The sequence below is a fragment of the Nycticebus coucang genome, chromosome 4 (genome assembly GCF_027406575.1).
Source record: "Nycticebus coucang isolate mNycCou1 chromosome 4, mNycCou1.pri, whole genome shotgun sequence".
NCBI classification, from domain to species: Eukaryota; Metazoa; Chordata; class Mammalia; order Primates; family Lorisidae; genus Nycticebus; species Nycticebus coucang.
The window spans coordinates 112459269-112473057 of record NC_069783.1 but is presented as its reverse complement, the minus strand read 5'-3'; the positions used below and the strand labels follow the sequence as shown (position 1 = coordinate 112473057).

Genomic DNA, 13789 nt, shown 5'->3' with positions numbered 1-13789 from the left:
TACCCAGCCTGCTTCTGTTATTTTTTAAATTTTCTTTCCTAGCAATGCACTTCAAATTTCTGCCACTTCACTTTAACCCTGCCTCTGAGATAATAAAACACATTCCTTCCTCAGCCAACTGGGCTAACAACGTCATCACATTAGTTGTCTGGGCCAGGTAAGAAGATACTCTTTGACAGGTACCTCCTACTTCTCATTGAAGAGTTTTTCTTTTATCTTTACAGATGGGGTCTCGTTCTGTCACCCAGACTCACCAATCATAGCTCACTACAGCCTCTGACTCCTGGGCTCCAGTGATCCTCCCACCTCAGCTTTCCCACTAAGCTGGCTGGGACTATGGGCATGTACTACCACGCCTAGCTAATTTTTAAATTTAGTGTAGAGATAAAATTGCTTTGTTGCCCAGGCTGGTCTTGACTTTAACAATCTTCTCACCTCAGCCTCTTGAGTTGCTAGGAGAGCAGCTATTTTAAAGTAACACCTAGGAATTTAAGGAACCCACATTTTAACTCAAATTGTTAATGAAAATAAGCTTTATTACATCAAGTAATAAATACATACAAAGATGCAAACAGTTTTAGTCATTTTCTTCCAGATGTTTTTTATCAACTTACAGTAAATGCAGAACTGAAATCTACTTACAGTCTTAGTATGAAAATTTTCGGGGGTCCTTGTTAGGTTTGGTAGGGTTGCTCTTTCTTCTGTATTTATAACTTGTGCATTTTTAAAACTGACTTCAAAGCACTAATAGTCATGCAAATGCTTAAGCAAAAAGGAAGTTACATTAAGCAGAATCTACACTGTATGGCAAACAGGGACCAGCTACTAAGGAGAGCGTGCTGTCAGTGTGCATTAAAACAATCCCTAGAGCTGCATCAGTTTATGAAAAGGAACAAAGAACAACGTGGGTAAACAGAAATATATTCAAAAGAGTAAAAGGAGACCAGGGTGTCTTGGAGGCAAACTAGTTCGCTGTAAGATAACGTCACGTGCATCTTTTAAATCAATGCTTAAAAAAAAAAAAAAATCCAAAGTGGTTCCTAACTACTTAAAATGTAAATCCTAATTAATTGCAAAATATTTTCCCAATCTTTGAGACTGTAGGTTCCGAGTTACGTGAACCATGGAAGAAAAAAACAAATGACCATTTTGAAAACAAAAGTTTCATTTGAACAGGAGAGATGAACTGCAACTTCTCGTCTTGTAAAAAGATGGAAAACCGTCAAAACCAAAAAAGCGGCTAGGATCTGGCATTCCGTTCCGTTTCAGCCAAGCACTCTCGAACCAATCCTCTAGCATGAATGATTCCTGAAAGAGAAACAGAGGCCAGGGTTTGTCCATGTCACAAGACCAGCTAAGCCAGAAGAACCCGGTCAGGTTCTGTAAAAGGATCCCTCCTTTTACATCCTGGCCATAAGGCCTCAGACTGGAAGGGAACTCAGGAGACCTGCATCCAAACAACTCTAAAGGAGACTAATAAATCCCATTCCACCTCTCAAAGCCCTTACCTCCTACCCCAAACTCTTCATGTCTCCCTAAAAATTTCTTCCTGCACTCAAGATGGCAACAGCAAGCTCTTTTCATGACATTCTCTTGGATGATGGGAAAAAATGTTTTTGCACCCAAGTTCTTTAAGCTTGATTCACTGTAGAGACATTTCTCTAACTACATGATAGTCTAAATTCTAGAAAGGGCTTGACCACTGTCAAGCAGACAAGAGAAACTTCTGGCTTGTACAAGTAAAGATACAAGAAAACAGGAGGTACATGTATGTTCGATTCTTTGTCTACTACAAATGACATCCTTCACTCAGGATGAGGATAGTTCAGCCACCTTCTGCCCTATTTTTTTTTTTTTTGAGATAAGAGTCTCACTATGTCACCCACCACCACCCCCATTCCCCCCGATAGAATGCCATGGTGTCACAGCTCACAGCAACCTCAGACTCTTGGGCTTAAGTGATTCTCTTGCCTCAGTCTCCTAAGTAGCAGGGACTACAGGTGCCCACAACACCACCTATTTCGATGTTGTTATTGTTTACTAGGCCTGGCCAGGTTTGAACCCACAAGCCCCAGTGCATGTGGCCAGCACCTTAATCGCTGAGCTACGGGTGCTGAACCTGCCCTATCAATCTTTTCTATGTTTTGTTACTTACCTTTTGACCTTTCTATTTTTGCTTCTACTGAGCACCATGAAGTATCTATCTCTTTTTATTTACTTTTTAAAAATAAGGTCTATACTGCCCAGGCTGGTCTCAAACTCCTGGCCTTGAAGGATCCTCCTGCCTTGGCCTCTCAAAGTGCTGGATTACAGGTATGAGCCACCATGCCCAGCCTGATCTCATTTTAATAAATAAATTCATTTCCTTCCAGTACATGATCCACAGAGGCCACTGTGAATGACATCCTCCATCACCAGCAGCTAAAACTTTATGTGTCCACATCTCACAAATCTTATCTTAGAACCTCAGAAAACTTTTTCTGTAAGGGCCAGCCAGCAAATATTTAAGCTGTTTAGGCCACACAGTCTCTGTCACAACTACTCAACTGTAAACTATGGGTATGGCCATGTTCCAACAAATCTTTTTTAAGGACTCTGAAGTTTAAACTTCACATCATTTTCACATGTCCTAAATTCATCTTTTTTTCCAACCATTAAAAACTGTAAAAACCATTCTTGGTTCATACGCTGTAGTTTGTCAACCTACCAACAGCACTCCTGAGCCATACCCCCTCTGTGACCCATCTCAGCCAGCTGTGACCTATGTGTGTTAGGTTGGGCTTGGCTGGCCAGAGGATAATCCTAGATCTTCCTTGTCATTAAGGAACCAGCAGCTTATATCTGCTTGTCAACTTGAACCACTGGCTCCAGTATTTGCGCAGTGATTCCCACTTGACTGAGCAATACTCTAGTTCCCAGAACTATCTCACCTCCTTGACCCCCAAGCAGTGGCCCTGGAGCAGAACGATGCCTGACTCCAGGCTACCTCAAGGCTGGCCTCTGCACCCGCTTCCCCAAGTTCCCTTTAGCCACACCTCTCACTTGGCCAGTCCCTCTTCCTCTCAACCTGTCCCAGCTTGTTCCCAGTCTAGCTTTGTGATTCACAAAGTTTTCATGAACACCAGTCAATAAGGTTCCTGCTCTCGGTAGCAGGCTGTCCTCTTGATGGCCCATGTACCCTTTGGGGATTCATGCCCTCCTTTATGCAGCCCCCTTTTATGTCATGCGCCAAAGAATATTCCTCTTTCCTTTTTCTCCAAAGTTGCTTCTTCTTCTTTTTTTTTTTTTTGGAGACAAGAGTCTCACTTTGTTGCCCTAGGTAGAGTGCCATGGTGTCATAGCTCATAAGCAACCTCAAACTCTTGGGCTGAAGCGATCTTCTTGCCACAGCCTCCGAGTAGCTGGGACTACAGGGACCCACCACAACACTTAATTACTTTTAGAGACGGAGTCTTGCTCTTACTCAGGCTGGTCTCAAACTCCTGAGTGTAGGCAGTCCACCTCAGTCTCCCAGACTGCTTGGATTACAGACCTCAGCCACCACACCTGGCCTTCAAAGTTGCTTTTTTTAGTTCCCAAATCCTTCCCAATCTTAAATGAGCTCATGAGCAACAGCTCTGCTGAACTGCCACCTTCTAAAACAGAAATCCTCCCTTCTCCTCCCCCCCTTTACCTTCATGAGGTAGCAACCTATTTAACATCCTTGCAAATTGTGTTCTGTCATCTCCACCTGCTCTCCCTCTCCCTCCCCAGGCGCTACTAAAGACCACATGAGCTTCCTTGGGACCCTGCTCAAAAAAGATGGGACAGTGGAGGGTAGTGCAAAAACTAATGACCCTTAAACCCCAGGACATGATCACCCTCTGAGGTCATAGCTGCTGAAAAGGACGAAGCTGCTGTATCTGGCTCCCTGCTGGAATGCAGCAGGAAGGAGTCAGAGCCGCAAAGCAGGTCCCTGAGAGAGCCAGCAGACCCTCCCTGGCTGCATTCATGGGTGAGCCAGGCTCACTGGCCAGGGCTACCTTTCCTAGAAAGCTCATCCAAAGACAACCAGCCCCCAAGGCCCTTCTTGAGGCCTCCACATCAGGCAGTGATTCTGTAACAAACAGGGGCGCCAACACACTGGGAATGCCTCCCTAGCCCACACTTCAATGTTTCCCCCAGAAAATCTTTTTCAAAAGCTGCGGGGTCACCTGGTGAGTCCAGCCCACGGCTTACCACGCTTCAGCCGTTCCATTGCACTCTTGCTCCCTGCATAGGTGGGTCTGATCTCTTTCCCCAGCTCTTCAATGATGGCCAGCAGCTCTGCGTACTTGCTTTGAGGCACCTGGCTATTCCCAGTTCCCTAGAATCAGAAAGAAATTCAGATGAGGTGAACCCCAACCTGAGCCCTGGGGAAGTCACTGGAGGGCAGAGTTACTGCCTCAGCTGGAAAGAGGGACGTCCCACTCTGGGGGACAACTGCAGGTCAGGGAGGCTGCTCCTCACTCTCCTTTCCTCAAACACGCAAAGAAACCACCCAGCAGCCTCCAGAAAGCTCCTTTGTCATCTCAAACAAAAAAGTCAGAAGAACTGGCTTATCTCAAGGATTACAAAAAAAAAATAAAGGAGGGGCGGCACCTGTGGCTCAGTGGGTACTGAGGGTGGTGGGTTCAAACCCAGCCCTGGTCAAACTGCAACAACAAAAAAATAGCCAGGCATTGTGGCAGGCGCCTGTAGTCCCAGCTACTCAGGAGGCTGAGGCAAGAGAATCACCTAAGCCCAAGAGTTGGAGGTTACTGTGAGCTGTGTGATGCCACGGCACTCTACCGAGGGTGATACAGTGAGACTCTGTCTCTACCAACCAAAAAAAAAGGGGGGGGGGCAGTTCAGAGAATTCTCTGGGACCAGATGGATAAGAAGATATATGTGGGGCAAGGGGAGAGATGAAGGCCACACTTGGGGCCAAGAGGACAGAGCCTGGGGTGTGTCCCATTCACTCATCCTCCCACCAGCAGGGCCCACCCTACAGAAAACCTCTTCTTCCAACCACCACCCAGAGCCCCCAGATCAGTGGGGCAGAGGAGGCTACCCGCTCAGGCCTCTGCTCCCACAGCTGCGCCAGCTCAGCCAGCTCCCCGGGCAGGACCCTCGCCTGCTCCCCCCTCTTCCTGTGCCGCCTCTGTCCCCAGGCCTGGCGCTCCAGCCTCCTGTCCTGGTCCTGCTCCTGTTGCTGGGACCCCTCACACCAGTGCCTCCAGGCCTCGGAGTCCTCCCTCCTGTCCTGGCGTCGCCGCCGCATGGCCATGGTGTTGCGCTGCCGCTCCAGGCTGCGCTTTAGTCCGTCTTCCCGCCGCCGCCGCTTCTTCAGCCGGTCCCGTTCCCGGGTCCGAGCCTGTTTCTCCTCCTGGGACAGGACGGCCTGGCGGGCCATGGATGGACAGGGAAATGGGCACTGTGGCTGGGCAGCCACTGTGCTGAGAAGCAGCTTCCATGGCGACCTTGGAACACTCACGCTGGGCCTGGCCCAGGGAGAACCTTCCAGCTGACGAGGACCCCTGGGCTCACAGCTCTGGGGCCCAGCCAGGGGCAGCACGTCTGTGGCAGATGTGGCCTGCGGCTGAAATGGCAGCTTGCCCCGTTCCTGCTGTTTACCAGCCACTGAGGGACTGATGAGGAGACTGAGCCCTGGTGGGGGGGGGCTACCACGTGAGGGTCACAGTCTGGAAAGTGGTGGAAGCAGGTTCACAGCCCTCACTCAGGGGCCACGCTCACAACTCACTACCAACAGTGCAAGGAGGCTCAGTTTGACTCCTTTAAGACATGGGCCCATGCTCCATGGAAAGCAAGTGGAGCAGATCCTGTCCTCTGTCCTAGGTTAGAGATCTAAGGTCAAGGTCTGGCCTCACTTGCCCAGGAAAGAGAAGTGAAGGGGCCCAGTGGAGAGACAGATGGGGCAGTGGCTGAAGCAGCACAGCAACCCTTGAAGTCCCTGAGAAGCACAGTCCTGTCGTTCCTGCACTCATGTCTCCTGTCTTGAACAGGCACCAACCCAGGTCCTGGGCCAAGGAAACAAAGGTGACTACCCCTGCAGTCTTTTTTTTTTTTTTTTGGAGACAGGGTCTCATCATGTCACCCTCGGTAGACAGCTCACAGCAACCTCAAACTCTTGGGCTCAAGCGATTCTCTTGCCTTAGCCTCCCAAGTAACTGGGACTGTAGGCGCCCAGCACAATACCTGGCTGTTTTTTGGTTGTAGTTGTCTTTGTTGTTTGGCAGGCCCAGGCTGGATTCAAATCTGCCAGCTCCAGTGTATGTGGCCAGCACCCTTATTACTGAGCTAAAGACACCGAGCCTGCCCCATAGTCTTTCTGCTCTTCAATCTTCCACTGACTCCCCTCCCAGATGACAGGAGCCACAGACCCCTCAGTGCCCAGGCCCCCAGCCCTCACTATGCTGCCATCCTGTTGCCATACCTGGGTGTAGCCTAGGGATGGTGGCCCGTAGTCACTCAGCAGCTGTCGATACTGTGAGGATGTTGCCATACTGGTAGAAGGTGAGTGGACGCTCCCAGCTATAAGGCAGGAGAGAGGGATCAGAAGTGTTGTGGACTGGGCTGGCTGTGCCCAAGGTGAGGATACTGAGTCCTCCAACAGTGCCCTGCCTACGACCCATGCCACCAACTGTGGTCTTTTGGCCCCACCTCCAGTCTAACTGGCCAAGGCCTTGATGCCATACACCCCACCTCTGTAGCAGACACAGGAAAATCAGTCACTCAACTCTATCCAGCCATCAGAGCCTTCCAAGCAGGAGGGACTGCACAAAAAATGAAAGTCACTGCTGCTTTTAGCCTAATCCCTGCCTATCCCCTTTCCATGTCCAACTCCCCAGAGGTTGATAACCTAGAGCCCCAAAAGTCAACCCACTCCTAAAGCGAAGATTCCAAACATGCAGAAGTCTTTTTGCTCCAAGTGCCCAAATTGCTGCCAGGCTACACAGTAAAGACAGGAAGGCCTGGGAGGCTAGAGATAGTTGCACCATACACAAAGTCAGCAACGTGGAGAGCACCTCAGCCTCTCTGCATGCCTTCAAACAAGCACCTCAACCTGTCATCCCCTCCATAAAGGGGGCAGTCTACAACTCCCAGGGCTCTGCATCCCAAGAGGGTTAAGGACCCACATATGGGAGGCAACATTCAGGCACAGCGTCCAGGGCCAGCAGTCAGAGACCGAGTAGGGCCCAGCTCAGAATGCAGTCTCCTGGATGTGGGTCAGGAGCTGGTGCTGGGAACATGAGGACCCACAATGGCATCCCAGTAGCCATTAGCTGGTAATGGATGCCCTGCAGAATTACAAACAGCCGTAACCATGGAGAATCTACCTAGTCCTCCTCAGCAGCTGCCCGCCTGCCGCCCCCAGAGCCACACAGTCTCTCACGCACACAACAGGCTCCACAGACTTGGCCCCGGGGATGGACAGCTGGTGCCAGGCTGGCCAAACCAACCAGCTGCTTGTTTGGTGTGGGCGAGGGGAGGGATGGGAGGGGGCAGGAAGTTCAAGTGCTCCGGCTGATGGAGCTGGGAGGGGCCAAGCCCCTAGCTAGCTGTACCACACAGAAGAGGTCAATGCAGGGGGCTGGCCACCCCAACATTGATCCTCTGCCCAGGTGCTGGGGACAGCACCCAAAATATCTCCCTGGATCTCCCGCTAGGGCCCTTGTGTATGCTGAAGCCTGAGCTGCCCACTACAAAAATGGACTTGGATCCTGAACTAGGGAGAGCACTGACCCACTCTGGGCCTCAGTTTCCATACTTCTCAAATGGGGATGAGACACCTGCAGCACAAGGACATGCTGCTCAGGACAGGGGACATGCTACAAGCACACCCTCCATCTACACCCACTGCAGCTGTGCAGCGGGGGATGGGGAATGGGGGGGTGCCCCAGTTCTTTCACATTTTCCCATGAGGCAGTGGGTGTGGCCTGGGTGGCTGAGGATTTGCAGGCCCAGACCTGGGTTCTAGTCTGGATGGCTATCAGCAGTGACAGCTCTCTGGGCTTGGGAAGACATAGCCCTTCAGGACATTTAGAAGATTCCAGCTCCCTGGCAGGGATTGCACTGCCCTCTGCCCACTCTCCATGCATTTACTATCCATCTCCGTCCCTCTCCCCCTTCCCTAGTTTTCCTCTTGGACTATGAGCTGGTCTAAGCCATGTGACCTGAAACAAGGCCCTTTCTTCTCCAGCCTCAGTTTCTTCCAGGCAGTACTTCCCATCAGAAGTTCTAAGACTCTAGAGCCTAGTATTTGATGGTTCTGGGGTTAGGTTTGGAGGGGGGCTGAGAGACAGGGAGAAGCATGGTAAATCAATCCATTTTGACTGTGGGACAGTGGAACAATAGCTCAGAACTAAACTTTCCCATCACCCAGTAAAGTGGCAGATGACCCTGACTCTGGGCCAAGGCTGGTCCCTTATTCAGTGTTTGGAGTTTCTGGCCCAAGGGAGAGTTGGCAAAAGGGCCCTGAGTTCCACTGATGGCTACTCCTTGCTGCAGACACAGGGACGGGGACACTGAGACCACGTCAGCACAGCCGTCTGGGAGCATCTCAGACAATGAGCACAGTGTGCAGGGAGCCGGAGGGGGTTGGCAGAGGCCAGGAAGCTCCTGGGGCCAGGCGCAGCTCCCCGCCCCCACACCAGACAAAGAGTGCCTGGGCCTGGGGAGCTGGCGGCCTTCCCGCCACTTGGGGCGCCTGGGGGGGCTCTCGGGCGGGAGAGGCGGGGGCTTTGTCTAACTCCGCCACTGCCACTGCCACCACCGGCCAGGCCGCGGGTTGGCTTGGCAACCCGTGAGCAGGAGGCAGGGCTGGAGGGCGTGAGGGATGATGACAAGGAAGCTGGAGGAGCGGCAGGCAGCAGCGGAGAGTCCATCTTGGATGCAAATGGCAGGAAGAGAGCCTGGCTTTTTGCACAGGGGCCCATGGGGATGGGCGGCCCCCTACCAAGTACCAGGTCTCTGGGAACCCCAGCACTCCTGGAATTTCCCCCAAGAGAAAGATGACCTGGGCACAGGTGCCAGCCTGCCCAGAACAGGGCTTCAGGAGACACAAGGGGTATCTAGTCCCTGTGACCCCAAGGTCTCAGTCTCAGGCCTGTGCCCCCATGACTCCACAGCAGGCCTGAGATCTGGCCTTGTCCAGACAGGCAGCATACCCTCCCAGCACTCAGCTGCAGGGAGGATGCCTGGAAAGAGCCCACCTAGTAACAAAGATAGTCTCTGTAAATTTTGCAGACCCCAGAGGAGGTGAGAATGTCTGAGGCTAGAACAGTGGCTGTTTGCTCCTTGGAGCTGAACCCACGATTGAGCAATTCAACTCTCCCTCTGCACCATGAATCTTGCAATCCCTATACCTCCTTGCCCAGAAAGATTTTTTACAATCTCACTTTTCCATGTCCCTCTTCAGATTTTTGTAATTATGGAGTCAATGTTTGGAGATAAGGCCAAAACTTGAGCCTGATAGCCAGCGTGGCATTTGTGACCAGTAGGACCAATGCCCTCCCCCTCAGGCCTTTGCCCCCTGGACACTCGCCCCACTGAGCCTTTTGGGAAGTCTGTTCCCAACCAAGTGTCCAAAGAAGAGGGGCCCTGGTGAGGGCACAAAGATGGTCACCTCAAAAATCCCACAATCTTATGCCCTATAGCTCCCTTGGTCTCTGGGCAAGTCTCTGGGCACAGCCTGAAGCTGCCTTACAACTTCTGCAGGAGTTTCTTGGGATCGACCAGCCCCAGTCCAGCAAGGTAGAAGGCCCTCCTGCCTTCTGCAGCCGGGGCCCTCGAGGCCCAGACTTGGGGCTCCCACATGAGGGGCCTGAGGAAACTGCTACCCCCACCCACGGCCCACGGTCCCAGAAGCCCCTGGTCTCCAACTTCTTTCACTCCGTGCCCAGCCTGAGGGGATTCCTCGCGTGCCCGCGTGGGGCAGCCCCTGCTCCAATGCATCAGGCCCAGGCTCCTTGGCCCACTGAGTCCCCTGCCCGCGGGCGACCGCGACCCCTTCTCTGTCCCAGTCCTAATCCCTGCGGCCCCACGCCCTCAGGGCCCGCTGCAGGCTGGCATCCCGCCGCCCCCGCCCTACCCACGTGCATCCAGCACGGCTGGCCCCCACTTCCCCAGGGCGGCCCGGACCCCGCGCTCCGCACCCGGCACCCAGTGCGGCCCGGGCCGCTCCCGACTCCCGCCGGCAGGGGCCCTCGCCGAGCCGCCCAAAAGCCGGAGGAAAAAGGAGCCGAGAAAAAGCCTCCCCCGCCCTCGCCCTCGCTCGCCGCGCTCCCCGAGATCCGCGGCCGCCGGCGTGGGGGGGACGGCGGCGGCCGCCCGCGCCCCCGGCCCTGCGCCCCTGGCCCCGCGGCCCACCGGGCGCACCCGCGAACTTTGGCGGCGAGCGCCGGAATCATGGCGGCGGCGGCCGCCGCGCTGCCCGGGACCCGGAGCCGGTGCCCACCGCCCCCGGCCGCCGCGAGCCCCCGGGAGCCCCGGGCCGGGGCCGGGAGCGCGGGCCCCCAACTTGGCGGCACTTGGGGCGCGGCGCGCGCGGCCCGCGGGGCGCGCTCACTTACCGGCGTTGAGGGCGGCGGCGGGCATGTGCGCGGTCAAGTTCGGTTTGTAAGACATCCCCCCGGGCGGCGGGTGCGCCAGGCGCAGCCGAGCCAGGCCGCGAGGGCGGCGGCGGCGGCGAGGCCAGGCGGCGGCGCGGCGGCCCCGGCGTCCCCGCGCCCGTCCGAGCGCCCACCGAGCGCCCGCGCACTTTTTGTTGTTGACGGCTCGGGCCGCACCGGCAAATATGGCCGTCCCTCACCCTGACACCGCCGCAGTATATCACCCATACATCGGGCGGGCGGCGCAGGGGCGGCCGCAAACTTTGAGCCGAGCCGGCGGGGCGGCCCGGACCGGGAGGGGCGGCCCGGCGTCAGGGGGCGGCTCCGCCCGCGGCCGCGCCCCGCGCCTCCGGGTGCGCTCGGCGCCCGCAACTTGCCAAAGTTTGGGGGGCTGGGGTCCCGGGCCCGCCCGCTTCCCTCGCCGCCCCCTGGCTTCCAACCCCTGGAGCATTTTTATTCGACCGCTTTTTGTTGTTTTTACAATAGCTAGAAAGGATTTAAGAAGTACTTTTTCTCCCTTGACTGTGGGGGCAGGGATGGAAAATTACCTGGAGAAAATGGTGGCGAGTGGCGTTTCTTAAGCGCGTAGATCATTCCAGATGTCCAGGTCTGGCTATGCCCCAGAATTAGAATAACCAATTCTTGACATTGATTTCAAATAAATTTCATGTCTTGGTCGGTATTAAGTGGTTTTTAACCGTTTGGGAGCCTAAGACTCCTTTGAGACGGACAAAAGCTAGAGGCCTCCTCCCACCCGGAAAATTCACCCCTGCGTCCACGTAATTTTGCATATTAACTCATTCAAATATTTCAGGGGAGCACCTATTACGTGTCAGGCACTTGTTTTAGCCTCTCAGGATGCCGTAATGAACTTGGCAAAGTTTCTACCCCCAGGAGTTTACGTTGCAATTTTTGACCCTCCTTCGACCCCAACCCCAGTCTCCCCTTGGATCTGACATGTAATCTCTCAATGCGTTTTAGATTCCATGAGTAACCTTCTGAAGCTACTATTTTTGTGGAGTTCTGCCGAAGTAGTAAAGCTCGTCAAAAAATACATAACCTGGCGACATAGCGAGAGACCCAGTCTGAAAAAAAATTTAAAAATACATAAGATGGTCACCCTTTTCCGTTGTTTTTACTCTGGTTTGCGGTTTTTTGTGTTTTTTTTTTATTAGACGCAAGACATTCAAACATCATCTCTGGATCTAGTGACAAAAGTATCAACCTCTGCGGCCAAGGAGGAAGAAATACCCACCTGAGCCCCGCCTCCTCGCCGTGGGACTGAAGGCGCCGGCTACACCACCACCGCACCCTACCCCAGCTTAACCCCTACCCTTGTGATCAGCTTTCGGCTAGCGCTGGCGAGGGATGCTCAGGGAAATCTTATTCCATGAATCAATTAATGCCATCCGTGTACACTGGCCCCAGGGGCCCACTACATAAGAGTAGCACTGCCCAATAAAAATATAATGGGAGCCAAATACGTCATTTTAAATTATTTTAGTAGTCACATTTACGGACATAAGAAGAAACTGGGAAAATTTTGTATTTAACAATAGATCCAGAACAGTATGATTTCAATATGTGATGAATAAAAAGAAAGTATTAATAAGATACTTTACGTTCCATTTGTCGCACTAAGTCTTCAAAGTCTAATGTGTTTTATATCCTCCAGAGCATTTTCATTCAGACTAGCCACATTCCAAGCACTCAGTAGCCACAAACAGCTGGGGCTAGACTTACAAGCAGAGGGCACCTGAGGCATGCGCACCTGGGGTCTCCTTTTGGCTCCACCCCTTCTTATTGACTGACTAGTCCTTCATTTCCTCAAGGCACCAGATATCAGTGGGGACCCTCCTGGGGATATTCTTGAGGCATTCCATTTTCACATTGTCGTATTTGTCCCATGATGCCTACTCTCTCACATTAAGTCCTAGACATCATTGAAAAAATTTCCCCTTTTTTTCTAATTAAAATATAAATGCTTTGAACATAAAACTCACCCTGGAGGGGCATGGTGGCTCACACCTGTAATCCTAGCACTCTGGGAGGCCAAAGCGGGTGGATTGCTTCAGCTCAGGAGTTGGAGACCAGCCTAAGCAACAGCGAGATCCCCTCTCTAAAAATAGCCGAGATTAGAATGGGTATAGGCGATTGCACTAATGTACACAGCTATGATTTAACAACAACAAAAAAAAGATTCTGGATGACTAGAAGGCAAAAACCCAACCAACAGTTTCAAAGGTCATGACAAATGAATTAGGAAAGCAATCAAAATGGCTTAGGAAAGCAATGCTGTCATTCTTCACCTTAATGAATCTCTTAAAGAGTGAATAAAAGAAAGATGAAAGTAAAAAAATAAATAAATTAAATAAATAAAAATAGCCGAGAATTGTGGTGGTTGCCCGTAGTCCCAGCTACTGGGGAAGCTGTAGCAAGAGGATCACTTGAGCCCAAGAGTTTGAGGTTGCTCTGAGCTATGACGCCAAGGCACTCAACCCAGGGCAAGAGAGTGAGGCTCTGTCTCAAAAAAACAAAACAACAAAATTCAGATAGAACTTACCCTTTTAAAGTATACAATTTGGCAGTGCCTGTGGCTAAAAGGAGTAGGGCGCCGGCCCCATATGCCAGAGGTGGCAGGTTCAAACCCATCCGTGTTCAAAAACTGCAAAAAAAAATAATAATAATAAAAAATATATATATATACACACACACACACAATTCTGTGGTATTCACTACCTAATTCTAGAGCATTTTTCTTTTAATTTTTTCTTTTTTTTAAGACAGAGTCTCACTATGTCACCTTCAGTAGAGTGCCATAGTGTCACAGCTCACAGCAACCTCCAACTCTTGGGCTTAAGCAATTCTCCTAACCCAGCCTCCAGAGTAGCTGGGACTACAGGTGCCCACCACAACGCCCAGCCATTTTTTGTTGAAGTTGTCATTTCTGTCTAGCAGGCCAGGGCCAGGTTCAAACCTGCCAGCCCCAGCGTATGTGACCAGTGCTGTAACCACTGTGCTATGGGTGCTGAGCCTTAATTTTTTCTTTTAATTCTCGAACATTTTATTAAAGAAACTCCAGTAGCGAGCAGCACCTGTGGCTCACTGGGTAGGATGTTGGCCCCATATACATATACATTTGGTGGTGGGTTCAAACT

At 52.2% G+C, this 13789-nt stretch overlaps 1 protein-coding gene across 2 annotated transcripts; it reads right to left on the bottom strand.

Annotated features, from left to right (window-relative positions):
* Positions 1–511: 511 nt before the first annotated feature.
* Positions 512–11439, bottom strand: CDK2AP1 (cyclin dependent kinase 2 associated protein 1). Of its 2 annotated transcripts, none has more exons than XM_053587953.1 (4): positions 11180–11439; positions 6455–6552; positions 4219–4345; positions 512–1308 (listed from the first exon to the last, which is right to left on the bottom strand). In XM_053587953.1, the coding sequence occupies exons 1-4, from the start codon at positions 11223–11225 to the stop codon at positions 1241–1243; spliced, it is 339 nt and encodes a 112-aa protein (XP_053443928.1). In that variant the 5' UTR covers positions 11226–11439; the 3' UTR covers positions 512–1240. The 2 variants fall into 2 exon arrangements, with proteins under 2 accessions (XP_053443928.1, XP_053443927.1); XM_053587952.1 differs by lacking the exon at positions 11180–11439 and adding an exon at positions 10593–11043.
* Positions 11440–13789: the final 2350 nt, after the last annotated feature.